The 27,374-nt window shown below is 53.6% G+C and overlaps 1 protein-coding gene across 2 annotated transcripts; it reads right to left on the minus strand.

The window, feature by feature from the left end:
- Map2k2 (mitogen-activated protein kinase kinase 2) lies at positions 1 to 26,672 on the minus strand. Of its 2 annotated transcripts, XM_020165875.2 has the most exons (11): positions 26,317 to 26,670; positions 22,699 to 22,909; positions 15,710 to 15,856; positions 10,438 to 10,515; positions 9,155 to 9,206; positions 8,942 to 9,066; positions 8,246 to 8,459; positions 5,918 to 5,982; positions 3,973 to 4,034; positions 3,145 to 3,190; positions 1 to 1,187 (listed from the first exon to the last, which is right to left on the minus strand). In XM_020165875.2, exons 1-11 carry the CDS (start codon positions 26,406 to 26,408, stop codon positions 1,077 to 1,079), a joined length of 1,203 nt encoding a protein of 400 aa, XP_020021464.1. In that variant the 5' UTR covers positions 26,409 to 26,670; the 3' UTR covers positions 1 to 1,076. The 2 variants fall into 2 exon arrangements, with proteins under 2 accessions (XP_020021464.1, XP_073910444.1); XM_074054343.1 differs by lacking the exons at positions 3,145 to 3,190; positions 3,973 to 4,034 and having other exon boundaries at positions 26,317 to 26,672.
- Between the last annotated feature and the right edge of the window lie 702 nt (positions 26,673 to 27,374).

Below are 27,374 nucleotides of genomic sequence, written 5' to 3' on the forward strand. Positions count from 1 at the left end.
GTTTGTTACTTTTTTTTTAATTATGTGAAACATTGGCGGGTGGGGATGGGGGGATATGAAGTGACAGGAACCTGGAAAAGTGTCTGGAGCAGGCATTAACCTGTCTCCTCCAGCGTCTGCTGAGAAAAGGTTCCAGGAGACTGGAAGGGCCTCCCTACAAAAGCAAGGACGATGCACCAGTTCCCAGAAGACCACAACTGGCCTTCTGCAGTCCCAGGGCAGCAACCCCTGCCCTCCCACAGGGCACAGCGATCAGCATCAGCTGGCTTCCAGTGTCAGGAAGTGCTGAGGGGGTGGCTTGCCTCAGCATCCTCAGGGCCAGGGGTGGGAGTCTTATACTGCCTGGCCCTCTGGCCACTTGCAGCCCACAGGTGGTGAAACAGTCCTGAAGTTTGAAGGCTGGGCCTCGGGTCTTGGGCTACATGAGGAGCACATAGCAGGATGTGCTGGGAACCCCAAAGGCAGGTGCCGGGGAACTAGGACAGACCTCACTCGCTCTCACTCGCAGCCAACTGTGGCTGAGAGGTTCAGGGAGTGATACGCCTGGGTGGTAGCTTCTGATTGGCAGGCTGGGCGGAGGTGACAGAGCAACCCACCACATCTGTAGGGCTTGCTGCAAGTGTGGGGGACGCACGCCTTATCTACTGGATCTGCCGGGGTTTTCAACCACACTGAGCATGGAAACCCAAGACTTCCTTTCTGCAGAGCTGCGTCAGCTCAGGAGTCAGCAGGGAGGGAGGGGAGGAAGAAGAGTCGGAGCAGATGGGCAAGGTACAGCTCTCCAGTGAGAAAAGCCTGCGCAGGGCCATGCGGCTGCTGCCCTGCCTTTCCTCCCTCCCAGCCTTTGCTGCTTGATGTGCCTTGCCTGGCTGATCGGTGGCCAACCCTCAAGAGAAGTGACAAAGGATCACAGCGCACGGGTTGCTTTTTCTCTCCCTGTTTTGCTTTGTTGTTTAAACCTAAGTAAGCAGGTTCCCCCACATGAGCAGAGAGTCCCCTTCCCCAGAGGCCAGTGCACCTATGGCGGGGACAAGAACACAAATGTTCCTGGGCTGGGGGATGGAGGAGCAGCGCCATCACACCGCGGTGCGCGTGGGTGTGCTAGGTTGCTTCAGCCGCAGGGTCCGGCACAGCCAGCCAGCGAAGTCCACTTCTTCCACCTCAGCCCGCTTGATGAAGGCATGGTTCTGAAAGACAAGGGCAGAAGTGGCATCAGAGGCCATAGGGCAGGTGGCAGAGGGGACAGGAGGGAGGATAAGCTGAAGGCGAGACAGATCTGCCTGAGGCTGGGTTGAGCTGCCCTGTGCCCACTGAGGTTTTAAGCCCCCCCCAGTGCTGTGCATGCTGGGTCACTCCTGGCCACCCACTCCATGCCAGGCACACCCCCAGTCACAACAGCTGCATGTCCCCAGGCACTGCCTAGTCTCCCTGGGGCGAGTCAGTCAGGTGAGGGCCTGATATGCTATCACCTGTCCCACACACCTCTGCAAACTTCTCTGCAGTTTGTCATGGCAGCTGCCTGCCCTGGGACCCCTGAAACACAGCTTAAGGACAAACATGGTGGCTGAGGGGTCACCCTGGAGAGAAGGTGACACCAAGGCTCACCAGGGTGCCACCTGGGACTGAAGGCCCTGCCTCCTGCCACTCCACCAGCCCTTTTTTTGTGATGGGTTTTTTTGATAGGGTTGCACAAACTATTTGCCGGGCAGGCTTTGAACCATGATCCTCATGAGTAGTTAGGATTACAGCCGTGAGCCACTAGCACCCATTTTTCTCTCATTGTTTTTTAAATCAGGGTGTTGCTAAGTAGTCCAGGCTGACCTGGAACTTGTGATCCTCCAGCCTTAGCCTCCCAAGGGCTGGGATTTTGGGCTGAGCCACTAAGCCCCTCCGTATGTCTTTTTACTGTGAACGTGCCTACGTCAAACGTTCACTTAATACCTGTGGAGAAGTGCAGAGCTCTCTGCTGTCAGGCGGTTCATGCTCCTCCCACTTGGAAGGTGAGGTCAGAGCTGAAGTCTGGACTTTCCATTCAGACCACAGCAAAGTCTCTCCCCCATCCCCCACTTTTTCTTTCTTTTTTTTTTTTTTTCAGTACTGGGGCTTGAACTCAGGGCCTATACCTTGAGTCACTCCACTAGCCCTTTTTGTGAAGGGTTATTTCGAGATAAGGTCTTGCAAACTACTTGCCTGGGCTGGCTTTGAACTGTGAGCCTCCTTATCTCTGCCTCCTGAGTAGCAAGGGCACAAGCCACTGGCGCCCAGCCCAATAAAGCTCCTTGACCTAGGACCCAGGTGTCACTGAAACTAACGGGGGTGGAGGTAAAGGTGGGGGTGGGAGGCAGCAATGAGGCAGAGTGGCTGGGGTTTTGTTTGCTTTTGCAGTACTGAGGTTTGAACTCAGGGCCTCACACTTCCTAGTCAGGTGCTCTACCACTTGAACCAGGCTGGGGCCTTCTTGGAGGCACTGAAGCAACCGTGAGCAGCTGCAGCCAGGCACAGGAGAAGCAGGAAAGAGCATGGTGTGCCAAGGTCCTCGGGTGGGGAGGAGATGGGGCAGTGGGCCTGACCCATACGGCCCACCACAGGGCAGGGTCACTTTTCCGCCAAGCCACAACCCAACTGTTCTTACACTTGTTCTCTTTGGGCGTTTGGGATGGAGACTATCTTACACTGTAACTGGCGGGGTTTCCTTCCTTATGAGTACATGAAAGAGCAGCTGTCTGGACAGCGTCACATACTCAGTAGTGTGCTGGTGGACAGGGCCATTCTAAGGCTATGGTTGGGATGTGCCCTAATGGCTACCGTTTCAAGCCACCAGCTGCCCATCCCCATCCCATGGGGAAGGTGAGCTTCAGCAACTGCCGAACTGGAGGGTAGTAAGTGTTATGTCCACACAAAGGACACTCATCACCTCTCAAGCATCTCTTGATCAAGGGTACAGGGCCCAGAAGCCTTGTACCCTTCCAGAGCACACAGAGCACACTGTCTGCTATCCTGGCTTGTTCCCTGGGCTCTGCTGCTAACAGGTAACAGAGACACACAGAGGTCTGTGGCTCCTCCTGTCCCTGCCCACCTGGGCCTATTGGGCCCCTCCAGGGCAGCCTGAGCCCTGGCAACCCAGTGTCCCTTGGCATCACTCACCATGAGCGTCTTCAGATCCGCTCGTTCTGCTGGGTTCTTAATGAGGCTGGGGGACAGGGACAAGAGGAGCAGTTAGTTGTTGGCTCTGGGGGCCCAGCGCTGAGAGCTGTAGCTGAGGGCATGGAGCTCACTTGGCTCTGTTCAGCAGCCTGGCCCCTACTGGGAGGACCAGGGGACCTCAGATCCTGGGCAGGATGTCCCCAGGCAGGGGAGAGGAAAGGCATGATGAGAGGACAAGGTGGGAAGCTCCCCTCCCCCCCACCCTGGGCAGTCAGAAGCCTGGCAGTGACCCAGCTGAATTTCCATTAAGAACGCCAAGGCTGGGGGTCAAAACAGGGCTGTCTCCCTTCAGAAAGCAGAAGCACATGAGTGGCTGGACAGACCAATAGTGCCCGTTGCTACCCGGGCATATCCAGGGGATGATGTCCACTGGGACAGATGAATGGCCTCTGGGGAAGTAGGGTGTCAGCCTCTTCCCTCTGGACCTCCAGGGGTTAGGACAATCAAGCGGGGTTGGCAACCCCTTCAAAAACCTGCAGCGCAGGCCTGTGGGGCAGTATATGGATGGAGGGAGCTGCTTGACTTAACTGAGCACCTGAAGACCCGGATCCTTTGGGTTTTAGGGTGAGCTGAGCTGGCAGTCTAGAACCACAGCCCAGCCATCTAGCTAGGAGAGGGCCATTCCTTCCTAGGTGGACTCAGGTGTCCCGTCAAGTCCTGTCACCTGACCCACTGGGGTTCCTGACTGGCAGCTGGGCCCAGGACCCAGGAAGCAGCTCATCTGGGTAGTGGCTGGGTGTGGGCCCTCGTCCCGGACAACACCCTTACCATTTATTTACAAACTCCTGGAAGTCTGGGCTGAACACCCCGTTGGGCAGCTTGGGAGGTGGCTGTGGAAGGAACAGAGGATGGGGTCACCCTGTGCAGCCTAAGGACACTTGTCTGCTCTCTCCCATCTGCTGTTCTAGGGGTAACTGCCTTGCTGGAGGCAGGGAGAACATGGGCTCCTTCCACTATGGAAAAAGGAGGCAATCTGCGAGGTCTAGGCCCCTGCCTCCCCAGAGAGTGACAACCCAGAGGGGCATCTGCTCTTCTGGAGTACCCTCCACCCCACTCACACATCCTCTGTCCCTGCAGGTGACTGCTGAGGGCAGAGCCAGGCCTTTCCCACCCCCTGGGGGGAGGCAAGTGGCCTCCTGGGGAGGACGTGCTGGCTGAACCTTGGCAGCACTGCCGGGGCAGAGAGGGCTGTGTCACCAGGCCACCCCACCCTGCTCTGTCATCATTTCACTACCCTACCCGGGGCCAAGCCCAGTGTTGCAGGTGGCTGGCTACCTGGCTCACTGGACACCACTAGGCCACCAAGGGCCCACTGCAGCCTAGGCAGTTGAGGCATGGAGAGCTGACCCCCCCACACACACACATTTTTTTTTGGCAGCACTGGGGTTTGAACTCAGGGCCTCACGCTTGCTAGGCAGGCACTATCTTACCACATGAGCCACTCCACCAGCCCTTTTACTGTGGTGTTTTTTTTCAAGATAGGGTCTAGTGAACAATTTGCCCAGGCTGGCTCTGAACTGCCATCTTCCTGATGTCTGCCTCCTGAGTAGCTAGGATTATAGGCGTGAGTCACCAGAGCCCGGCTGAGGGCTGAGTTCTTATGCTTGTAAAGTGGGACAGCTACTCATCCCTGAAGGGTGGTCATGAGAAGTGGTCCACAGAGAGAAGTAGGAAAAGGGTGCCTGGTGACCCTCAGATCCTTCCAGAGACCTGCTGTGAAGCAGGCTGGGACCCCTTCCCAGAGATCAAGGTGGTATGCACTCCTTCCTCCCACAGGAGGGTGCTGTCTAGCAGCCACAATGATCACACAGCTGCAGAGGTGCCAGGCTAATCCCTGGTCGCACATCTACTGGAACATGGGGAGGGACTGTGCTGGGAATTCTAGATTTGTCCTCATTAAAAAAATTCTTTCATGGCTGGGTGTGGTGGCTCACAGCTGTAATCTCAGCTACTTGTAAGATAGAACTCAGGAGCACTGTGATTCAAGTGGAGTCTAGGCAAAAAGTTAAGAGATCACATTTCAACAAGTAAGCTGAAGATGGTGGCACATGGCTACCAATCTAGCTCACTGAAGGTATAGGTAGGAGGATCACAGTCCAGGTTGGCCCATTTGAAACATGGTACCATACCTAAAAAAAATAACTAAAGCCAAAAGGGCTGCGTGTGTGTGATTCAAATGGCAGAGCACCTGTCTAATAACTATGAGGCCTTGAGTTCAAATTCCAGTACTGTTAAAAAAAAAAAAAACAAAACAAAAGCCAAGGGCTGGTAGCTCACGCCTATAATCCCAGCTACTTAGGAGACAGAGATCAGGAAGATCATGGTTTGGAAGCCAGCCTGGGCAAATAGTTCTAGAGACCCTATCTTGAAAATACGCAACACAAAAAAGGGGTGGCAGAGTGGCTCAAGTGTTTCAGCACTGCCTGGCAAGCATGAGGCTCTGAGTTCAAATACCAGTGCTGCCAAAAAAAAAAAAAAATCAATAAACAAAAACAAACCCTTAGAAAGGGCTTGTGGGAGGAAAGATGATGTCCAATTGTGATACCTTACACCTCGTATTGAAAACAATGGTCCAGAAAAGACCATTCTTTTGAAAAGAATTGGTAATCTCTGCCCAAGTATACAGGAAAACCAAGGAAGCATCTCTGATGGGCTGTGTGGACGGTGGCCTGGCAATTCCCTCACAGAGCAGCCCGAAGACCCTGGCACACACCTCATTCACGATGTAATCCAGCAGCTCAAAGATGGCCATGGCTGGCCGGTTGTCCATCCCGTGACCTATATGGTGGGGTGAGACGACAGGTGACACTAAGCTCCTGGGAGGTGCAGGTCTGAGGGGCTGAGCCTGCCGAACACCCTCATCCCCACTCCAGCCTAGCTATGGCAGGTGCGAGGGGACACGGACAGAGGCCTGGGTCTGGCCATTCACTCTCCCTCATACCCCAGGGGAGGCAGCTCCTTTGGAGCCTCCGGTGAGTCAGAAATGACAGAAACAGCCAAGAGGAGCTCGGGCATTCTCTGAGGAGTCACATACTTGACGAGGCGGTGCTTCTGGGCTGTGCCAAAGTCACAACTCAGCTCTGGCACACTAGGCTGGCAGGGGTGGAGGCTGACCACCAGCAAGGAAGGACAGCAGTGTGACCTTGCATAGAGTTGGCTGGTGGTGACGTGGCAGGCCTCAGATGCCACCTGGCAGGGGATGCTGGTGGGGGTGACCGACCCCTGCCCAGGACCCAGCTGGTCAGGCCGGTCTGGCAGCTGGACCTTCATCTCTTGCATGTCCTGGCACGGGTGGGGGAGGCACAGGCCAGAGAGGTGTCCTGGCACACCCCCATCAGTCCTCACCACAGGACGAAGCCTGGGCACCATCTGGGAAGGGCCGGGAGGGGCTAGAGCCTGCCTGAGGACAAAGACCTGGTAAGCCTCCCCTGGGACACCGTCAGGACAAGCATGCCGCCTGCGCAGCACAGGATGGGGTGATGGACACACAGACACAGTGAGGCTGTTCATGTTCACGTTGTAAGAGCACTCAGCTGAGCAGGAGGCTCTGTCCCACATCACAACATGGAGGGACCGTGAGGACATGGTGCTTAGTAAAAAGCAGACACAAAAGACTCCACAGTGTGACTCCATTGATAGAAAACATCCAGAACAGGAGGATCCAGAGGCAGGAAGTGGACTCATGGGCTAGACAGGGAACAGGGCTTCCTTTTGGGGTGGGGGAGTGTTCTGGAATTCGGCAGTGTGATGGCCGCACAGCTCTGTGAATGCATACTAAAATGCACTGAACTCTGTCAATAAAGTAGTTTCAGGCTGGCGGTGTGGCGGCTCTGCTGTAATCCTAGTCACTTAGGAGGAGAGATCAGGAGGATGGAAGTTCAAAGCCAGCCCAGGCAAGTAGTTTGAGACCCTGTCTCAAAAAAACCCATCTCAAAAACAGGTCTGGTGGAGTGGCTCAAGCAGTAAGAGCGACTGCCTAGCAAGCATGAGGCCCTGAACCGAAATCCCAGTACTGCCAAAAAAAAAAAAAGTTCTAATTGGAAGGCTGAGATCAGGAGGGTTACAATTTGAAGCCAGTCCAAGCAAATAGTTCTCAAAGACCCCATTTCCAAAGTAACCAAAGCAAAATGGGCCAGAGGTGTGGATCAAGTTGGTAGAGTGTCTGCTTTGTAAGCATGAAGGCATGAGCTCAAACTCGTCCCATCAAAAAATAAATAAATAAAAGTTCTAAAACCAACCAAAGCTGACCATTATGCGCTCCTTTGGGTTCTAACTCAACTTACTTCCTGCCACGACTTAAAAAAAAAAAAAAAAAAAAAAAATCCCAGCTCCCTACGGGTGTTCTGAGGCTTTGCTGCCTCCCCCCAGGATTCTCTCTATATCCCCCAAGGTGGGCGAAGTGTCAGTCTCAACACCTGTGGTGATGGGGCTCTCTGTGGTCAAGGCAGTGGCTCTGGGTGTCACTGTTCTCCGGGAGCATTAGTCCCCTTCCTATAAGCACTTTGTGTGTGTTGAGGCTGAACCCACCCAGCTCCCCAAGGGTATACACTGAGCCAAACTATTCTTGAGTTTGGGGCTCCCTGGAAGAGCGCCGGTGGTACATTTGTATAGCTGACACCTTACTCCCTCCTGAATGTCTACAGTTTTCTTTCTTTTCTGAGTGCTGGAAGCCTTGTACATGTTAGAAAAGCGCTCTGCCACTGAGCCACACCCCAGCCCTCATTTAAATGTTTTCACAAGAAAGTGTTGGAAAAACCAAACAGCCAGTCATGGCCTGGTCACAGTGGAGTTTCCGGAACCCTCCAGCTGGCAGCAACAGGTGCAGTCGCCTTGGGCACAAGAGGTCAGAGGCACTTGCTACTCCCAGCTCTGTCCCCAGAAACCCCAGGACCATCTGAGGACTGCTGACCGCGGCTTGCCCCATCCAGGGGACAGCTGGTGTTGAGAGGGCCAGCAGGGAAACAGCTGTGCTCAGCACAGCAGTTCCAGCAGGGGTCTTGTCTTCTCCCACCCACCAGGAAGCTGCAGCTTCAGACCATACCACTGATGGGCCGTCCTGGGGGTCTGGGTCTCGGTGAGATGCTGTGGGGCTCGCCTTCTGCCCCGTCGACCACAGGCCGGCCAAAGATGGCCTCCAGCTCCTTGGCGTCGGGTGGGGGGATGGGGTACCTCCCAATGGACAGCTCCACTAGCGATAGGCCCATGCTCCAGATGTCCGACTGCACCGAGTAGTGGGTGCCCTGCAGCCGCTCTGGCTGTCGGGAGAGACGGGAGTCATTGGACAGTGTATTGCCTGCTCCACCCAGGACTTGGCCAGCCTCTGATGGCTTTGAGAAGTCAAGGCTATGTTTCCTGCTTGCCACAGCATATGTGGGCAAGACTTTGGGACCAGACTCCCAGGGGAACTCAAGCTCCCTAGGGCCCAGAAGTGTAGCACTTCTAGAAGAGAGTGATGGCCCTGGGAAGATAGGGTGCCACTTCTGTCCAAAGCTACCTGCTCAGGACCTGTTCCTGTGTGCCCCACAAGCCCCTGCTCATCCAGTCATTTGCTAAAACCCCTAAGAGTCCAAGCTACTGGCTCAGTTACCCAAGAGCCCCCAGAATAGATGTTCTGACCCACAGAGGGGCAGGCAGGTGTTGCAGAGGCAGAAACTTAAGTGAAAAGAGGGTGGGGAAAAGAACTTCGCCAGAAAGGAGGAGTGAGTGGGAGGCGCTGTGAGGATAGGAGGGAACTTACAGACATGTAGGACCGAGTTCCTACAAAGGAGTTGGCCATGGAGTCGATGAGCTGCCCGCTCACCCCGAAGTCACACAGCTTGATCTCACCTCGGGAGTTGACCAGGATATTGGAGGGCTTCACATCTGAAGGCAGGGTAAGCTGGGGGTAAGGGGCCGCTGGGGGGTAAGGAGCCACACCCACCCAGCTCCAGGAGGCCCTGGGCCCCCTTACCTCGGTGCATTATCTGATGCTTCTCTCGCAGGTACGCCAGGCCCCGGAGCACCTGTTGACCAGGGGAGGATGAGCAGAACAAGACCAGCAGGGGCCCCCCAGCCCTGGGTCAGACCCAAGCAGCCACAACATCTGGGGGGAATGCAATTCCAGGCCACACTAAGCTGGCCAGGGCTACAGCAAGAACAGAGACCAAGCAACAAGGCCCCTCAGATGCAGCCAGGTGCGGCCGTGCCCTCCCCTTGGAGGGACATGGTCCCTAGATCCCAAGTGCCAAGGACCAGGCAGGCTGAACTGGGGTTAAGGGTGCAGTGGGGCTGTGTCACCCAGATGCAGTGCCCTGAATGATGGGTACCTAACAAAACAGGGCATTCAGCGGCGGTGGCACTGATAATGAGTTTGTTCTAAGATGCAGAGTGTAAGGGTGCAGATGCACCATATCTCGTTTGGAAGCTACGTGCTCTGCCAAGTACTCACAGCAGCCAGCACAAGGTGGACATCCAGCATTGTGCTGGGCCGCATGCTGCAGGAACACTGCAGAGACCCTTTGTGTCCCTTGGCCCCCAAAGGCATTTTGGAACAGTGACAAAGATTGTCATCAGAGGTCTATTTCTGCCCCAGATTTTCCCCTTCAACAGGGCCCAAACGCTATGACCTGAGCCCTTGTGGCCAGCAGTGTCTTCCTGGCACAAGATGGAGGGGTCTCTAGAGTGGACAGCAGTCATCCCAGTCAGAGATACTCAATGAGGGCCCAGCTAGGCCTGAGATGGTGGGGGTAGGTAGAGGATTTTAAGAGTCAGGGATGGGCATCACTGTCTCAGGCCTGTAATCCTAGCTACTTGAGAGGCTCAAGTAGACAGGAGGATCAAGGTTCAAAGCCAACCCAGGCAAATAAGTGTGTGAGGCCTGATCTCCAAAATAACCAGAGCAAAATCGACTGATGGAGGTGTGACTGAAATGGTAAAGCACCTGCTTTGCAAGTGCGAAGCCCTGAGTTCAAACCCCAGCCTAGAGTCCCCCTCCCACCCCAAGACGGGAGCAGGAGCCAAGGGACCTGATACCTGCCCTTGGCAAATGGGGACCCAAGACCTCTGAGAGACATCACTTATCAAACTCCTGCAGTCAGTGGAGACAGCTGGAGACTCTCCCTATAGGGACCCCACTAACAACCCCACTGGCTTCAAGTGGCTCCCAACACCCTGGCTGTGAGGAAGGGGCTAGTGTCAGGATGAGTGGCTGCTGAGCCTGGTGGGGAACACTGGGCAGGGGTGAGCGAGACTTACCGCGATGCTGACCTTCCCCAGGATCTCCTCAGGGATCCGCTTGGCTTCTTTCAGCACCTGATCCAGGGAGCCGCCATCCTGGTAGAGGAAAAAGCAGCATACTGATGGGCATCAGGGAAGGATAGGCAGAGTCCCAGACAGAGGCCAGAGCCCACCTGACACATGGGCAAGGTACGGCAAGTCCTCTGCCCCTCTGGCCTTCTGGACCTAGGCCATATACCTCCAGCAGGAAGCATGCTAGCTCCTTCCCAGAATGGCCCATTTTGCCTGTTATGACTCCTGCCTGGGGACACCTGAGTCCCCAAGTCCAGAACCTGAGCAGCTATGGCAAGAACATACCTAGGCCAAGACCCAGCTTCTTAGGCCAGGTTCTATTCTCAGCAAGCTGGCTGCTGCAACACATGGTGGGTAGAGTGGGGACAAGGGGTGACACAGGATGTTTGGGCAGGAGGAAGGAGGTGAGGCAGCCAATCCACATCCCCACCATTATGGCTTTCCTGTGCAAGCCTGGGTGTTGCACTTCTCGGTACTTGCTCCACGCCTGTCCCTGGCCTCCTTCTGGGGTGAGGTGAGGATGGGCGCTGCCCATTCCAAAAGGAATGGCTGGGAAGGGTTCTGGAGCATCTGCACCCCTTTGCTGATGGGGTAAAGTGCTAATCTCCCCTGCCTGTGTTTCCTTGGTGCCCGCATGCTGCTATGTGAGCTATGGCACAGAGGACCATGCCACAGAGGACCTGCAGACCATCACCCCTGGGAGGGTCCCTCTCTAGTCCTGGGCATGGCCCCAAATGCACCTGTCAGATGAGGTAACGCTAAGTGTCTTGCACAAGCTTCCTAGCAACAAACCACAAGACAAGAACCCCAGGAGTTTCCTGCCCAGGTGTCTGTGAGAGGGAAGCTCACCTGGCCAGCCCTGGACTCCAGGTGACATGGCCAAGTTCCGTCTGTGGGCCAAGCTCCTGCTAGGGTCTCTGTGTTTGACAAAGAGGAAACTGGGACCTTGAGTGATGTTGACAGGGAGCTGGAATTTTCCCACATGCTTATGTTTCTCTAGCAACCAAAATGACATGACATCCCAGGGTGTTTCACTTCACCTGGGGGCAGAAGGCAGGGGAGAGGCCCATGGTCTCTGGACACCTGGGTCCTCCCTCTGCCCCACTGTGCTCAGTGAGAAACACCATGAAGAGTTACAAAATCCCCACACACTTGGAAGCTTCCAGAACCCACAGGTGACTCTGGGTAAACGAGCCATGGATATAGGAAACAGGTGGGTAAGGGGTAGATGTGGCCCCAGCCAGGAGACCAGGTGTTCCAGCAAGGTAGTCTGGCCAGGTGGGCAGGGCAGGAGTGGAGTCACTCATAGTCTTCTTGTGTTTTGGGCAGTACGAGGGTTTCTCATACTGGCTAGGAAGGCGATCTACATCCTGAGCTGCTCCACCAGCCCTTTTCTGTGTTGGGTATTTTCAAGATAGGGTCTCACGAACTATTTGCCCAGGGATAGCTTGGAACTGCGATCCTCCTGATCTCTGCCTCCTTAGTAGCTAGGACTACAGGCATGAGTCACCAGAGACCAGCTTGCATTTTGTTTTTATCCATCTTCTTTACAAAGAGAAAACATCCTGGGAGGCGGCCCTGGGCCAGGACTCTCACGAATAAGCGTAAAACACCTCTGAGGGGTGGAAGAGCTGGGGCACATCCCTCTGTGGTGGCATCGTAGACATAATGGAGCATCCCTGGTCTCCACTCACTCCATGCCAGAACAACCACGAATATCCCCGGACATCACTGTCACGGGGGCATGAGTCCCCTGAGTAGGACAGGATGGCCAGAGCCTGGTCAGAGAGCACTGTCCCTGACTCATGGGACAGGATGTTGTACCAGAGACATTAGCACCACACGTCTCTATGACCCTGAATGCCACTCTGCATGTGACTAGACACTTTGATTCTTTGTACTGATGTTGGTCGGGGGGGTGTGTGAATGCACTTGTCTTAAAAGGAAGATAAACCCCATGCTGAGCCCCCAGAGTTCCACTTTACTCCCATAAAGTGTGACTGATACGCATCCAGATCTTTCTGCATGCCTCAGGAAACAGTGTAGACAGATACACCAACATGCACATGGCAAGTGTGTGACCCCCAAACACACACTAATGCTGTGCCTCGAGGTTCTCCTGCTTCCACACACACTCAGGTCTCACTTTCATTCTGCCACTGTGAAGTGGTTAGCACCACTCTAATTCTCCCATATTGATGGTCTGCCTTTTCATTACCATACAACTAGGGCGTATACTATCCAGCATATTGGATCAGACCCCAAGAAATACCCCCAGACCTCTACAGAGTCAGCACACTACTCACCACCATTCTCATTCTCACCCCCTTGCTCCACTGCTTGTAAGGGACCACACCTGAGCCTCCATTCTGTTCCTGAGTTCACCTACCAGGTGAGAGTGAACTGCACCATATTAGTGCAGTATATATGTCCCAGCTTGGTCTGGAGTGTCCCAAAGGCCCACATGGTGGTGGCTTGGTTCTTCCTCCCCCACAGCTTGGTGCTATTGGGAGGTGGAGGTGCTTTTAAGAGGTGGATCCCAATAGGAGGTCTTTAAGTTATTGGGGGCATGCCCTTGAAAGGGGCTGTAGGAGCTTAGTCCCTTTCCCTTCCTCTCTTTTGCTTCTTGGCCATGAGGTGAGAATTCCCATCATGATTTTCTGGGTCACCACAGAGCTGAAAGCAATGGGGACAATGGATCATGGACTGGGAACTTCAAAACTGTGAACTATAACTAACCTTTCATCTTCACAAAGCTAACAACTGAGTACAGGAGCTCACACTACAATCCCAGCTGCTGGGGAGGTGGAAATCAGGAAGATCAAGGTTCTTTCTTTTGCTCAACCCCAGCAAAAAGTTAGCAATACTCCATCTGAACTAAGCTGGGCATGGTGGTGCATTCCTATCACCCTAGCTGTGCAGAAGCCTTAGGTAGGAGGACTGCAGTCCGAGGCAGGCCTGGGGAAAAATGCAAGACCCTATCTGCAAAATGACTAAAGCAAAAAGGGCCGGGAGTGTGATTCAAGTGATAGAACACCTGCCCAGCAAGTGTGAGGCCTTGAGTTCAAATCTCAGTACTGCCAAAAATCAGAAAAACTAGCATTTAACACTTATTAACTGAAACATCGATCATTGGTTATATTACATATAATGATTATGTTGTGAATAACAAATGTATAATATGATATTGTGATAATATAATATTACTATCACAAAGATAGTAACTAGAGGCCATTTTTGGTAGGCTGGAGCTGGAACCTACCAAATGGGAAGTAAGAGCAATTTGCAACAAGCTTTGTTGGCACCTAAATGAAAAGTCCTTTAGCTCAGGCCCACTCCAGCAGGGCAGGGACACTGTTATGCCTCGATATGGTTTGTGTTCTCCACAACTCATGCTGAAATTTGGTCCTCAGGAAGCAGTATGAGAGGTGGGGGACCTTTCAGTTGGAGTTGTGGGCTCCACTTATGGAGGGACTGGCACCTCTCTCAGGCAGTGGTGGATCCTCCCAGAAGTAGGCTGTCACAAAGCAAGATGTCCTGGTGCCATCTCTCCCACTTGTGCGTGTTGCCTGCCCCCTTCTCTGGGATGACTCACATGAGGATCTCCCCACCAGCAGCCAGGAGATGGACACCATGCTCTTGGACTTCCAGCTGCCATGACTGAGCAGCAAATGCATTTCTCCCCTGTATAAGCCGCCGTCTGTGGTAGTCCCCACACGGCAACTGAGAATGGACTAAGGCAGGTAGCAACCTGGCAGACCCATCCTATTGAAACACTTAAGAAATGAAAGCGATGCAGAAACACGGGGCAGTGGCCCCAGTAGGGCTACAGCTGTCAGCTTCTTAATACTCAGCCAGTACTGGGCACCACCCAAGGCTTGGCCCATCTCATCCTCACGCAGCAGATACTAACACCCCTTGCTGCACAGGATGCTGCTGAAGTCTTGTCCAGGTCCTGCAGTGTGAGCCTGTGGCGAGGCTGAGACCCAACCCCAGGGCTCAGCCTCTGTAGCCTTCCTGAGGAGGAAGCAGACCATGTTCTGTGTGGAACCCTCTGCATGTGCCTCAGCAGCCAAGGCACATGCACAGGCAAGGTGTGACTGCATCCCCAGGGTATGCCACTCTGCTCGGTGGCCTTCCTCACAGGTCATTCCCTTGCCCAGGAATACTTTGCTTCACAACCAACAGTCTCTGCACTGCTGGTTTTTTATCTTAAACCTACCAGCAGGGAGCAAGTGTGTGGGGGGCACCTGAGTGAGCCTGTGTGTGTACTGTGCAGGTGCACAAGTCTCTGGTTCCCACGTTTGTTGGTGCCGTGCCCAGGGAGGAGACTCATGGCTCCTCCGTGGCTAGGGGCCGCTCTGGGAACCCCTGAGTTAAGTTCACTAACGCCCAGGGTGGGGGCAGGATGTGAGGCTCCCTCTTCCTGCAGGGGAAGCTGGAGGCCAGAGAGGCCACCTTGCTAGGGAAGGACAGGCCAAGGGTGTTGCTGGCCATAGCATTTTCTCTCCCTTCCCCTCTTTGATAAATCTCACACACACTAGGTCTTGGAGGGACTGGCACGCCACCCCCAGGTGAGGAAGGGGCTCCTGCCAGGGATGTCTTGCTTGGACACCTCGGCAAAGTGGAGCTCTTGCTCAAATTTACTTCCTGCCTCTGTTGCAAACTGTCATGCACAGCATAACAGATCCAACATGCTGACAACCATGCCACAGCCTGGTTTTGCAAGGGGGGACCTGCCAAGGGTGGCTGGTACCTATTGTGGCCCGGGGGCACTTCCTTCCACACCCTCAACTCCGACCACTTCTGCTTTCTTCACTCCATCCTGCCCACCTCTGAGCTTCAGAACCAGGGTGTCCGACCCAGGGGTGGTTGGATCAACCATGACACCTTACACAAACAGATACATGGGTCCCATCAGAGACTGGGGTCCAGATGAGGGCTGAGCTGTGGGCCTGGCCACTGCCTGCACAGCTCCTCAGTCACATGCTCCGTGGTGTGCTTGACCACATGCAAAGACATGCGGTGAAGGACAATGGCAGTATGTGCCAAGTGGCCCCATAGGCAAAGGCACACAGGACACCACACGAGGGTAGAGTAGAGGACAGTGCTTGCTACTGACAGGGCATGGCTTCCAAAGAGAAGCTGCCAAGAGGCTGTGCCCCAGAACAGGCCTCCTGCTCCCCAGGAAGCCTCGCCCAGGGCTCTGCCTGCTCACCATGTGCTCCATGCAGATGCTGATCTCGCCATCACTGTAGAAGGCCCCGTAGAAGCCCACGATGTATGGGGAGTTACACTCGTGCAGCACCTGCAGCTCTCGGATGATCTGGTTCCGGATGGCTGGCTTGATCTCCAGGTGGATCAGCTGCAATGGGGTGGGGAGACCAGGCGGCTTAGGGGAGCCAGAAAATGGGGAGGTGAGGAGGGGGCTTATGGTCCTTGTACCCAAAGGTGTTCACAACAGCATTCAAGACAGCCAGGCCACCCCACACCACATTCCTTGGTGTGCCCAAGAGAAAGGAAGCCACCTACACACGCAGTACTTCGTCCACGAAAGCACATGGCATCACCACTCACAACAGTCCAAAGGCGCAACAGCCACACATCAATGGGTGAGCACAGGTGCATGGCGTGCTCCATCCACATCACAAGCGAGAACATCACACAGCATGGAAAGGACCAGGCTCCAGCACAGGCTACGGTGTGAAGAGAACTTGGGGATGTGCTCAGTGAGAAAGGCAGACACACAAGGCTACACAGCATGAGGCTCCACTGATAGAAATGTCCAGAAAAGGTGAAGCCACAGACAGGAAATAGACTTGTGGGGGCCAGGGGTGGGTGATAACTGCTCATGGGTGTCTTTTAGTGATGAAAATCGTCTAAAATTGATTGTGATAATAGATACACGCCCTGTGAATATTTTTTTTGGTGGGGGGGGGAACACTGCCGAAAAAATTCAGGTGTTCACAAAGCAAGAGCTCTATCATTTGAGCCACGCCTCCAGTACATGGCTCTGGTTATTTTGGAGATGGGGTCCTGAGAACTATTTGTCTGGGGTGGCCTCGAACAGAGATCCTCCTGATTTCAGCCTCCCAAAAGTAACTAGGATTATAGGTGTAAGCCACTGGCACCTGGCAACACTGTGAATATTCTAAAAAAGAAAAGCCATTAAATTATATGCACTTTGAAAAAGTTGCATTAGGGGCTAGGGATGCAGTTCAGTGGTGAAATGTTTGCCTGGCATGTACAAGGCCCTGGGTTTGATCCCCAGTACCTTCAAGCTAGTTTAAAAAAATAAAAAAAAGGGCAACTGATGAAACATTTTCACTTTGGTATGGCACCTCCCAAACATTACACCTGGATCAGGTGGGACCTTTCCTTCTTCCTCACGGGGGAAGCAACTGCCGCACCTGTGCCCTTCGGATGGGTGAATAGGTCCAGAGCCTGTTCTTCCTCCATAAGAGACCTAGGCAAGAGGCTGGCCATCCAAGGCTAGTGCTGGAGGGAGGTGGCACTTTTCAAAAACAGCTTCAATCATGGCTCAAGTGGTAGAGCATCTGCCCTTGAAGCCAAGTTCAAACCCCAGTACCAGCAACAACAAAAATTTCCTCACATTCCAGAGGAAGCCCAAAGGAGGCACTCAAAAGAGGCAGAAATGTGCGCTAAGGCACCATGAGCAGCCCTCACCACAAAACCCAATGGGCTCTGAACTTAGGGGCCCAGTGTTCTGTGTCATCACAGGAGATGTGCCGGAAGCAGATGGGCACCTGAAAGCAATCACTATCAACTCAGCAAACACAGAAAAAGGAGCAGTGAAGGGCTTGCTTGGAGGAGTCAAGTCAGCAACAGAGACTCAGGTCAAACCTCACTGTGGAGGCCAGGCAGGGGGAGGGGAATCAACATAGGCAGTTGAGAAGGTGACATTGGGGCTGGGCCTCAAAGGAGATCACCTTTAGGAGTAGACAAAGGAGGAGGTGGAGGAGGTGGGGGAGGCAGGGACAAAGAGCTGCGTGTTGGAGGGCACCAGGGCCTGAAGGAACCCGTGAGAATTCAGGGGCAGTGAGAGGCTGGCAGTGGTTCCTACCCAGAGTACATGTAAGGCATACCTATGACCTTGAGAACCAGAGAAGTGTATGTGTGGGGGGAGTCCAGGACCCTGGCATGGCCCAGCTAAACCCACGCACTTTCCGCATCTCTCTGCTGATCACTTTTTCATTCAACCTGGGCTGTAGAGCCCTGTGGTGGCCATGGGGCCTGGACTTGACACTCCAGCCACAGCCACCCCAGTAGGCCAGAGGACCACTGTGGAACCCCATGATGCTCCCTCTTCCCGGAACCATCTCTGTGAGGGCAACAGTGCCTGCCCACACACTCCAGAGGGTCTGACTACCAGCCACTGGTAACAGTGCCAAAGTCCATTCCCAAAGGCAAGGAGGGCACGAGGAGTGCTGGCAACCCAGGGCAGCTGTCCAAGGAAATACAACTCCAGTGCATGCTCAACCATAAGCCATCTAGGCGCTACTGCAGAAAACAAAAAGGGAGAAATGACCTTTACACACACAGGCTGAACATCCCCAATCTGAAAACCTGGAGTGCTCCAAAACCCGCTTTTCTTTGTTTCTCGGTGCTGGGGAAGGAACCCAGGACTTTGTGCACACGACTCCTAGTCCCTCCTGAAACTTTCTGAGCACCAAACAGTTTAAGAGTTTGGAGCATTTCAGGTTTCTGATTTTCAGATTAGGGATAATTTATAAATCCTACACAAAAATACTGAAATTTGGAATGCTGTGTTTTTTTTGTGGTACCACGGTTTGAACTCAGGGCTTTGCACTAGCTAGCCCTGAGTGCTACCATTTGAGCCAGCCAAACATCCAGTCCCTTTTGCTTTTGTTCTGGACCGGCCTAGACCAAATCCTCCTATTGGGGCTTCCCAAATGGCACACTGCACCCAGCTTTTATTGGTTGAGATGGGATCTTGTGAAGTTGTTGAGAGAGCTTGCCTCCAATTGTGATCCTGCTGATCGCCATCTTCCCAGTAGCAAGGATTACAGGCATGAGCCACTGTACCTGGCAGTTTGTCTGTTTTGAAGTCAGATTCTTGCTAGGTTGCCCAGAACTTGAACTTGCAATCCTGCCTCCGCCTCCAAAGTGCTGGGATGATAGATCCCTGCTCGCCCAGGGCCCCACCTGTGTTTCTCTCAAGTGGGTGAATGTAAGAAACACCGCTTTGACAATGTAATCCATGTAAAGACTAACGTGACTGTTCTGCATGCCACACCCGTCAGTAGGGCTGACTGCATTTGAAGAGCACGGTGGCCCTGTCTGAATGGGAGCTGTCCCAGGGCCACCCAGCCCTGTCCCAGAACCTCCAAAGAACTGGCAGGAATGAGGAGCAGAGAGGGACAGCATATGGTTTCCCAGAAGAGAAGTGGCTGCAGAAGACTTGGCAAGATTGGCTGGGATCCGGGAATTTGGGACCCAGGAGCCCTGCACAGGAAAGACACAGGGCAGGCAGCTTCTGATGGGCTGCCTCCTCTGCTGTGACGGCTGGGCCATTGGCTTGCAGGGCAGGCCTTTCACACTGTAGGGAAGCTGCCACTGGGACTGTACTAGAAAGGAAGACAGGGCAGCGTTTGTGAGCCCATGATGACAGCTGGGGTGCCAGGTTGCTGTTCCCATTCTACTGGTTGGGAAGCTCAGGTTTGGGGGTGTTAAGGCGAGTTCCTAATGGCCTCACTGCCCAGAAGGGAAGTCAGGATCGGTGGCCTCACCAGATGCCAGAGCCTGTGCTAGTTCCACATCCTGGCCCCGGGGTATGAGGCTGACAGATGCTTAAATACGAATGGTGCTGGGATTCAAGCCCCAGGCCTTGGCCGAGCTGAGGAGGGAGAGCCTTTGTCAGGACCATGCCAGGGATACAACCAGGATAAGAGCAGAAAGGACCACCACCAGGCTGTCACCCGCTGGAGTGCTCTAGAACAATCTCAGCCACCTCTTTCTCTTTTGAAGACCAACAGCTCAGGCGCTGGGTTTGGCCGGCCCAGTGTGTGGCCCTCTCCGTGTTTCCTCACGGTTTGCATTAGCTGTTGTCAAGACTCTGGCAATACTGCATGGCCACTGTTGGCTGGCGCTGATAGAAAGTGCTCTTCTGAGGACATAATTTGCTCCTGTGATTAGAGCAGGCCCTGCAGGGGTCTATGTGAAGGCAGCCACTTGAGGAAGGCATGGTGATGGAGTCTGAGGACCCACACTCACAGCAGGAAACCAGTGGTGCTGCAGGAGAGTGGACTCTAAGGCTAAGCCCAACAGCTCCCAAAGAGGAGCCACAGTGAAGGGGCAGCTGAGGGGGCCTAGACCCAGTCCAGCCCCAGTCCCAGCCTAGCCTGTTTCTTCACCTGTGCAACAGAGCTGTCGCTCAATTTAAATGAGAGCACGATTAGCTCCCAGCTGTAATCCCAGCTACTCTAGAAGCAGAGGTGGAGGGGACTGCTGTTCAAGGCCAACACAGGCCAAAAGCTAGAGAGACTCCCCCCCAATCTCAACAAATAAGCCAGGCATGGTGGTATACACCTGTAATCCCAGCTACACAGGAGGTAAATATAGGAGGATCAAAGTCCAGGCTGTCCCTAGCAAAAAGCACACAATTCTATCTGAAAAATAAAGCAAAAATGACTGGCAGGGTGGTTCGAGTGGCAGAGCACCTGCCTAGCAAGCACAAGGCCCTGAGTTCAAACCCCAGTACTGCCAAAAAATTAATAAATAAATCTATAAGTAAAAAATGCATCTGCACCAGCTTTGACATAGGGCAATTCTTGCAAGAGGGCAGCCCAGTGACCACTCTTCTAGAAGAGAACTAAGCCAGTGTGAAGGAACACAAATGCAAGGCCAGAAACCAATTTTCAGAACCCGAGCTCTCAGAGGCGCTGGAGGGATCAGAAGGTCGTGCTCAGGGGAGGAAGTCATTTACACTACACATGAACATGGCTGGAAAACTTGAGCTGGTGGCTTTCTGGGCTCAGTTTTCTGGTCTGATCTTTAGCTTCCCTGGCGTGCCACACTGGCCAGGATCCTCCTAATACACCAAATGAGCAGGGATGGCAGCTGCAGAGTGAGCTCTGTGCAGGCCTGGAGGAAGCCAAGAGCAACCCCACAACCACAGGCGCTCTGCACTTGCAGATACCCACTCCTGGGACACCAGGGTCTGTTGGCCACAGTGCCCTGCAGAGGATGCAGAGGTCCTGGGTTCCCACCACTACAAGGCACATTGGGGGCTGCCTGGAAGATTCCTGGCTGGCTGGAGAGCAGGCCCTGGTCCCCTCACACAGTCCTCTGGGTCCTGCCATGGCCCTCGGAATCACAGGTCAGCGCTTCAGGCAAGGCAGGCCCAAGGTTCCCAGGGCTGCTGTGGTTTTGAGAAGACTGCCTGTAGGAAGGGGACGGAAACAGAAGCCCTTGGCTGTGGATTTTGAAGGAGGCGCTCTAGAGGCGAGAATTAACTGCAGCGCTAAATTTTGACAGAAACCAGGAAGGCAGGTCCCACAAGCAGGGATGCATGGCACCTTCCAAAACCACAAGGTGGGGGTGAGGGCTCAGGACACTGGTCTTCCAGGAAGTGGTGGCTTTCACACAGAAAGAACACCAGAGCCCAGTGATCTGTTTAGGAGCCAATCTCCACAAATGACCACCCCCTTCACCTCCACTCCTTACACCTCCCAAGACCCTCGTCTAATACTGAGCACAGGGCTGCGTCATGGCACAGTGTCCCAGGATCAGGGAGTGGGTGAGAAGTCCAGCAGCAGAGCACCTGGAATCCCACTGAGGGAAGATGGTGAAGTTCATGTGTCCCAGGTGTTTGCTTATACACCAGCCTAGAAATTTTTAGATCTGATGAACAATAAAATCAGTAGACTAAGTACAACAGATGACTCTGTAAATGTGGGTGGGTATCGTCTAATCAGTTGAAGGCTGGAAGAAAAGTGACTGTGATCCTCAGGAAGGGGGAATTCTGACTCCAGATGAGCTTCAGAGTTGAGTGGAAACATCACTCTTCCCTAGGGATCCAGTCTGCCAGCCTGCCCTGCAGATTCCAGAGTCACCAGACTCCACAGTCACGTGAACCACCTCTTTCAAATAAATTTCTCCAAGCTGTGCATGGTGTGCACACTTAAGATCCTAGTACTTGAGAGGCTAAAGCAAGAGGGTCATGAGTCATGAGTTCCTGGCCAGCTGCTCATATAGTGAGTTCGAAGTCAGCATGGATTCTACTGTGAGACTCTCATATTAAAAAAATAGGGCTGGAATGCAGCTCAGCTCAGCTCAGAGATTCAGCACTTGTACATGCAAGAGACCCTGGGTTCCAACCCCAGAACTGCCTAAATAAATAAAAACATACATAAATAAATAATAAAACCCCTACACACACACACACACACACACACACACACACACACACACACCCAGCACTATTTCTCTGGGAGACTCATGACTGGCTGATGATCATAGCTGAATATTTCTGAAACTTTTTTTTTTTTTTTTTTTGTGGTACTGGGGCTTGAACTCAGGGCCTTCACCTTGAGCCACTCCACAGTCCTGTTATTGTGAAGGGTTTTTTTTTCAGGATAGGGTCTCAAGAACTATTTGCCCGGGCTGGCTTCGAACAGCAACCCTCCTGAGTAGCTGGGATTACAAGCACCCAACTATTCTGAAACTTTTAACCCATCCTCAGCCAGCAGTCCACAGTTCACAACACTTCTGGGAATTTCTGTGTGCGTGGTGTTGGGGATGAACCCAGGACCTGACACTTGCTAAACAAGCACTTACCATTGAGCCGTACCCTCAGACACAGAATCTGAATTTGAAACATCCTCAAGGGGCTAGCAGAGCAGCTCAAATGATAGAGCACCTGCCTAGCAAGCATTAGGCCCTGAGTTCAAACCCCAGTACTGCCCAAAAAAAAAAAAAAGTCCTTAAGGGCAAAGGCCAGCCATGAAGGGGAGAGCTGGGTGTGGCAGCAGTACTAGTACTGCTAAGATGCAGCTAGAAGCGACTCTTTCCGGGGATCTAGGGGCACTGGAGGTAGCCAATTGGAGAGCACAGACTGGCCACCTTTCAATCCTCTCTGTGCTTTCCAGGAACCCTCCCCTCCCACATACACAGACTGCAGAATACAGGGACAGGATACCCACCACACTCCTGGCCTCTGCTTACCTTCCTGGCCATGATGAGGCCCGATGGTCTGTGCTGGACCTTGGTGACCACCCCGCCATTGCCGGCTCCCAGTTCTGAGATCCTTTCGAAGTCGTCATCCTTGAGCTCGCCCACCTTGGCCTTCTGGGTGAGGAAGGCCTCCAGCCGCTTCTTCTGCTGCTCATCCAGGTCCAATTCCTCTAGCTTCTTCTGCAGGTCTACCAGGTTTGCCCTGTGGGGACCCCAAGGGCAAGGGTCAGCAAGGGACCCATGAGATACTGAAGACTAACTTTGATAGCTATCTAGGACGCAGAGGCGACGTGGACCTGATGCCTGCACTTTGGGCTCCATGTAGGAGGAAAGCGAGACATATGTGTTTCCCCCTTGGACACAAGCTGCCAGAACAAGAGGCCTGATCTACAGAGGGCCTTGTCTCAATCCCTGCTCACAAACGTTAGGAGAGCTTGGGGACCCAGCTCGGAGGCTCAGAGCCCTCCAGGCCACATCAGAGGGAAAAGGAGGTGGTGGCCAGGTAAGCAAAGGCCTGAGTCAGGGCAATGGAGCCAGTTTTGAGTGGCTCCAGAGCAAAGAATGGAAAGCCAGGGGCAGAAGACAGACAGTGCATCATAAGTGCATTGAAGGGTTGGCAGGGTGGCTCAGCACCTGCCTAGCAAGTGTGAGGCCCTGAGTTCAAACCCCAATGCCACATCCCCCCCACAAAAAAGTACATTTAAGTTATGTGAATTAATAATTCATTGCCACTGGAGGGGGAGGAGAAGGGGTGCAGAATCTGAACAAAGCAGACAACTCGGCCACTGCACACAAGCAGCAAGCTTCTATGCCTCCTGACCACTCCTGTGACCGCCAGGCTTCCATGAGCGCCCAGCTCCCGGACTTGGTTATTACAGGACCAACAATGCTTGTCGCACTTTATTGGATAAACTCAAGGAATCTGCAAAGGGCACTTTGACAATTAGCAATACTCATGAATGCCTTGACTTTGCCCCTGACCCTGGAACAGAAAGCAGCTCCCTGCAGCAGGAAGATAGTTTAGCTTAATGCACACGAGAACATAACACCGTCCAGGAGAAACATGCACAGTATCTGAAATTTCCTAGTGATGGGGTGCAGCTCAGTGGTGGAGTGCTTGGCTAGCATGCATGAGGCCCTCGGTTTCACCCCCAGCACCACAAAAATAAAAAATAAAATAGGACCATGTTTAAAAAAAAAAAAAGGAAAGCAAGGGGCATTAATTTTAATATTCTATTTGATTTAACCCATCAAAAATATTCAGGCACCAGTGGCTCAGGCCTGTAATCTTGGCTACTCAAGAAGCAGAGATCAGGAGGATTGAGGTTGGAAGCCAGCTCAGGCAAATAGTCCACAAGACCCTATCTACTACCAAAATAAAAAAATAACATATTATACACAAATATATAAAATCATTTGCAGCCGGGTGTAGTGACTCACGCCTGGAGTCTCAACAGTTCCAGGCTAGCCAAGGCTACACAGCAAGACTTCATCTCATTAAAAAGAAATAAATAAAAATCATGATCATTTTCAAACTGCAATTAATACAAAACCATTAACGGGTGTTCATTTCACATGTTTTCATATCAAGGCTTTGCAATCCAGAGTGTACGCATCATGCTTACAGCTCCTAGACCTCAGACATGTCGCACTGTAGGGACTGGCTACGGTCAGGAGCTACTGCACAGGCAGTGAGACTCTAAGTAAAAGTCTCTCAAGGAAAATGGGCTGCCTACAGCAGTCTTAGTCACACATTTCAAAAGGCTGACAGACCTTGAGAGGATTCCAGCTGGGGATGATGGGGGCATCTGGGTGTCCCATTAGGAACCATCTTTCCTGAGTTCCGCCATTACTTATCTATGCCTTAAAAAAGCCTGGGCCATGGTGCACACAGGCTGGAGTTAAGGTGACCCTCTGCTTGGTGATACCACCTGAGCTAGTGCTGCACAGAGCATGCGAGAAGGAAGGTGCTGGGCACCACACGTCATCCTCATCATCACCTGGGGAGGTGAGAGGAGCAGGCGGGGGACCTCCTGGAGGTGAGTAAGAAGGTGCTTCCTGCAGATCTGCTGAAGAAAGACCCAGATGATATAATGGCAAGATACTGATGGGAAACAGAGAGTTAGCGAGAACAAAGAAATGAAGTAAGGCAGGGAAGGAATGAACCACTTATTCACCGTGGGGCTGCAGAGGCAGCTCAGGGCCACTCCACCAGGTCTGGGGTATTGACTACCCTATCTATGACTTCTCTAGTGCACCCTAGAGTCACCTGTCAACCTGACTTATATGTCATGGAAACTCTAATGGCGGAAATTAAGGGTCATGTCTGGATGGTGCCCTCTGCCACCATCCAGGTTGAGGGCAATAGATCACCAAACATGCCATATGCCCTCCCTACCTTGTTGTCATGGGCTCCACCATCAACACCCAGCCAGAGTGCAAACAGGAGTGGTCACTGGCATGATCTCAAAAGGGTGCCCCCAACACTCAGAGCCATTCCCCTGGCAATTCTGTCACCCAGAAAATCAAGCACCCCACCACCGGAATGCTCCCTTCTCTGTCCCCTTCTCCTATCTCCCCAAAATCCCCCCCCAACCCAAGAACTCCTGTCACCCTAAATGGCCTCAGTCTTCTGCCACTCCCTGGAGACATCTCCTTCAGAATCTGCTCTGGGGGTTCCAACAGCACCTCCAGCAGATCCCAACACCACTCCACCCTCCCCCCCCCAGCTTCCCAGCCTCTTCAAACTGTCAAAGAATCCTCACTACTCACCCCAGCTTCAGGGGTCTGCACCCCCTCACCCCAACCAAAAGAATCTTCCCTTTAGGTGGAGACTCCTCATCCTGACCCATCAGGGACCCTCCTTTACTGTGGTTTCACTACTTGGGGCACCCCCACCCACCTTTTCCCCTACAAGGGTCTCTGCACCACCCTCTCCTCTCTGGGACCATCCACCCGGTATAATCCCTTCAGGGAGCTCCTCTTCCACTCTCTCATTCTCAGGGACCTCCTACCTGGTCCTGTCCCCTCAGGCATCCCCAGAACTCTGGCTTTGCTACTGAGGGACACTATTCAGGGGCCACTCACTCCATTCTGTACACTCAGGTGCCCCCCTTATCTCCATCTCATCATTCACAGACCCCTCATCCCATTCTTCCCCCTAGAAACCCTTTCTGAATGCACTTCTCCCAGGACACCCCCCCGCAATACACACACCCAATGTAATTATTCAGGGACTCTCACCCTGTCCCCTCTCCCCAGGGGCACCGCCCTCACCCAATCTATTACTAGGGGACCCCTCACCATGTCCTGCCCTCTCAAGGACCCCTCATCCTGTCCTCTCCTTCCATGGACACCACCATCACCCAATCTCAGATTGGGTTTACTGAGGCACCCTCACCCTGTCCTTTCCTCCTAGGGACGCCCATCACCTCATCAGGTGCCTTAACCTGTCCTCTCCCAGGGACACCGCCCTGACCCAATCCTGCCCTCCCAAGGACCCTTCGCGGCCTGTCCTTTCCTCCCGAGGACCCCCACCACCCTGATCTCGCCTCTCAGGGACCCTCACACATCCTCCCAGAGGGTCCCGGCCTACCCAGGCCCACTCACTCGGAGGCGCCCTCGCTGGTAGGAGATGGGCCCTCGGCGATGGCGGGGTTGATGGTGAGCGCCGGCAGCACCGGCTTCCTCCGGGCCAGCATCGGGGCTCCGCGGGCCGGCAGCGGCGGCGCCTCTAGCCGGGGCCCATAGGGGGCGGGCCGCGAGCGGGCGGCGCCGACGCGAGCCCGGGGCTGCGACCGCGGCCTAGATTGGCGCCGGGGCGGCCAGGGGCGTGCGGGCCAGGGCCTGCGACCCCGAGGGGCGCCGGGTATAAGGCAAGTGCCGGCGCCGCAGCCACGGAGGCGGGAACGAGGCTGACACCGCAGCCGGACCCCGGAGGCCGAGGGAGGAGAGGGGGCGGCCACGAGATCACGCGCCAGACTCTCGCGAGCGCTAGCGACGCGAGACGCGTCGGGCCCCGCCTCTCAGCCGCAGCCTGTGCGTAGCAGCTCGAGCCGGCCTCCCGAGGGCGAAAGGGGCGGAGTCGAACTCGAGGCGGTGTCCAGAGCGTGCGCACTAGCTCGCCTTTGAGCCGGGCGGTTGCGCATGCGTCTGGGGCTCAGGGCAGGAGGGAAGCGAGATGCCTGGTGATGAACGTGGACAGGTGGGCAGGGGAGGGGCCAGACTACCGAGCTTGGGGGTGACAGGGGCCAGGACTGAGTAAGCCAAGAAAACCCCCACACGTATGCGAGACCCGCCAGATTCAAATTATCCTTTGCCAAATACGGACACACACACACACACACCATCTTCTCCAAATATCAATAGCTCATTTTTCCATGAGAGAAAGATCACGTTAGAAAAATTTTAAATTTTTAGTTTTGACTATTGAAGTTGCATATAACTATCCTGTGTACAATAGCTTTTTTTTTTTTTTTGCGGTACTGGGGTTTGAACTCAGAGCCTTCACCTTGAGCTACTCCATCAGTCCTTTTTTGGGATAGGTTTTTTTCGAGATAGGATATCTCAAACCGCAATCCTCCTGATCTCTGCCTTCTGAATAGTTAGGATTACAGGTGTGAGCCACTGGTGCCTGGCTTAGAAAATTCGACCTTTTTTTTTTTTTT

Source organism: Castor canadensis, chromosome 14 (assembly GCF_047511655.1).
Source record: "Castor canadensis chromosome 14, mCasCan1.hap1v2, whole genome shotgun sequence".
Lineage (NCBI taxonomy): Eukaryota > Metazoa > Chordata > Mammalia > Rodentia > Castoridae > Castor > Castor canadensis.

Coding starts and splice junctions, on each gene's coding strand:
- Map2k2 (XM_020165875.2), bottom strand. CDS start 26,408: ATGCTGGCCCGGAGGAAGCCGGTGCTGCCGGCGCTCACCATCAACCCC. Junction 10,516..15,709: donor GCATCTGCATGGAGCACATG/GTGAGCAGGCAG, acceptor TTCCTCTACCAG/GATGGCGGCTCCCTGGATCA. Junction 9,207..10,437: donor TGGGGAAGGTCAGCATCGCG/GTAAGTCTCGCT, acceptor CCTGGTCAACAG/GTGCTCCGGGGCCTGGCGTA.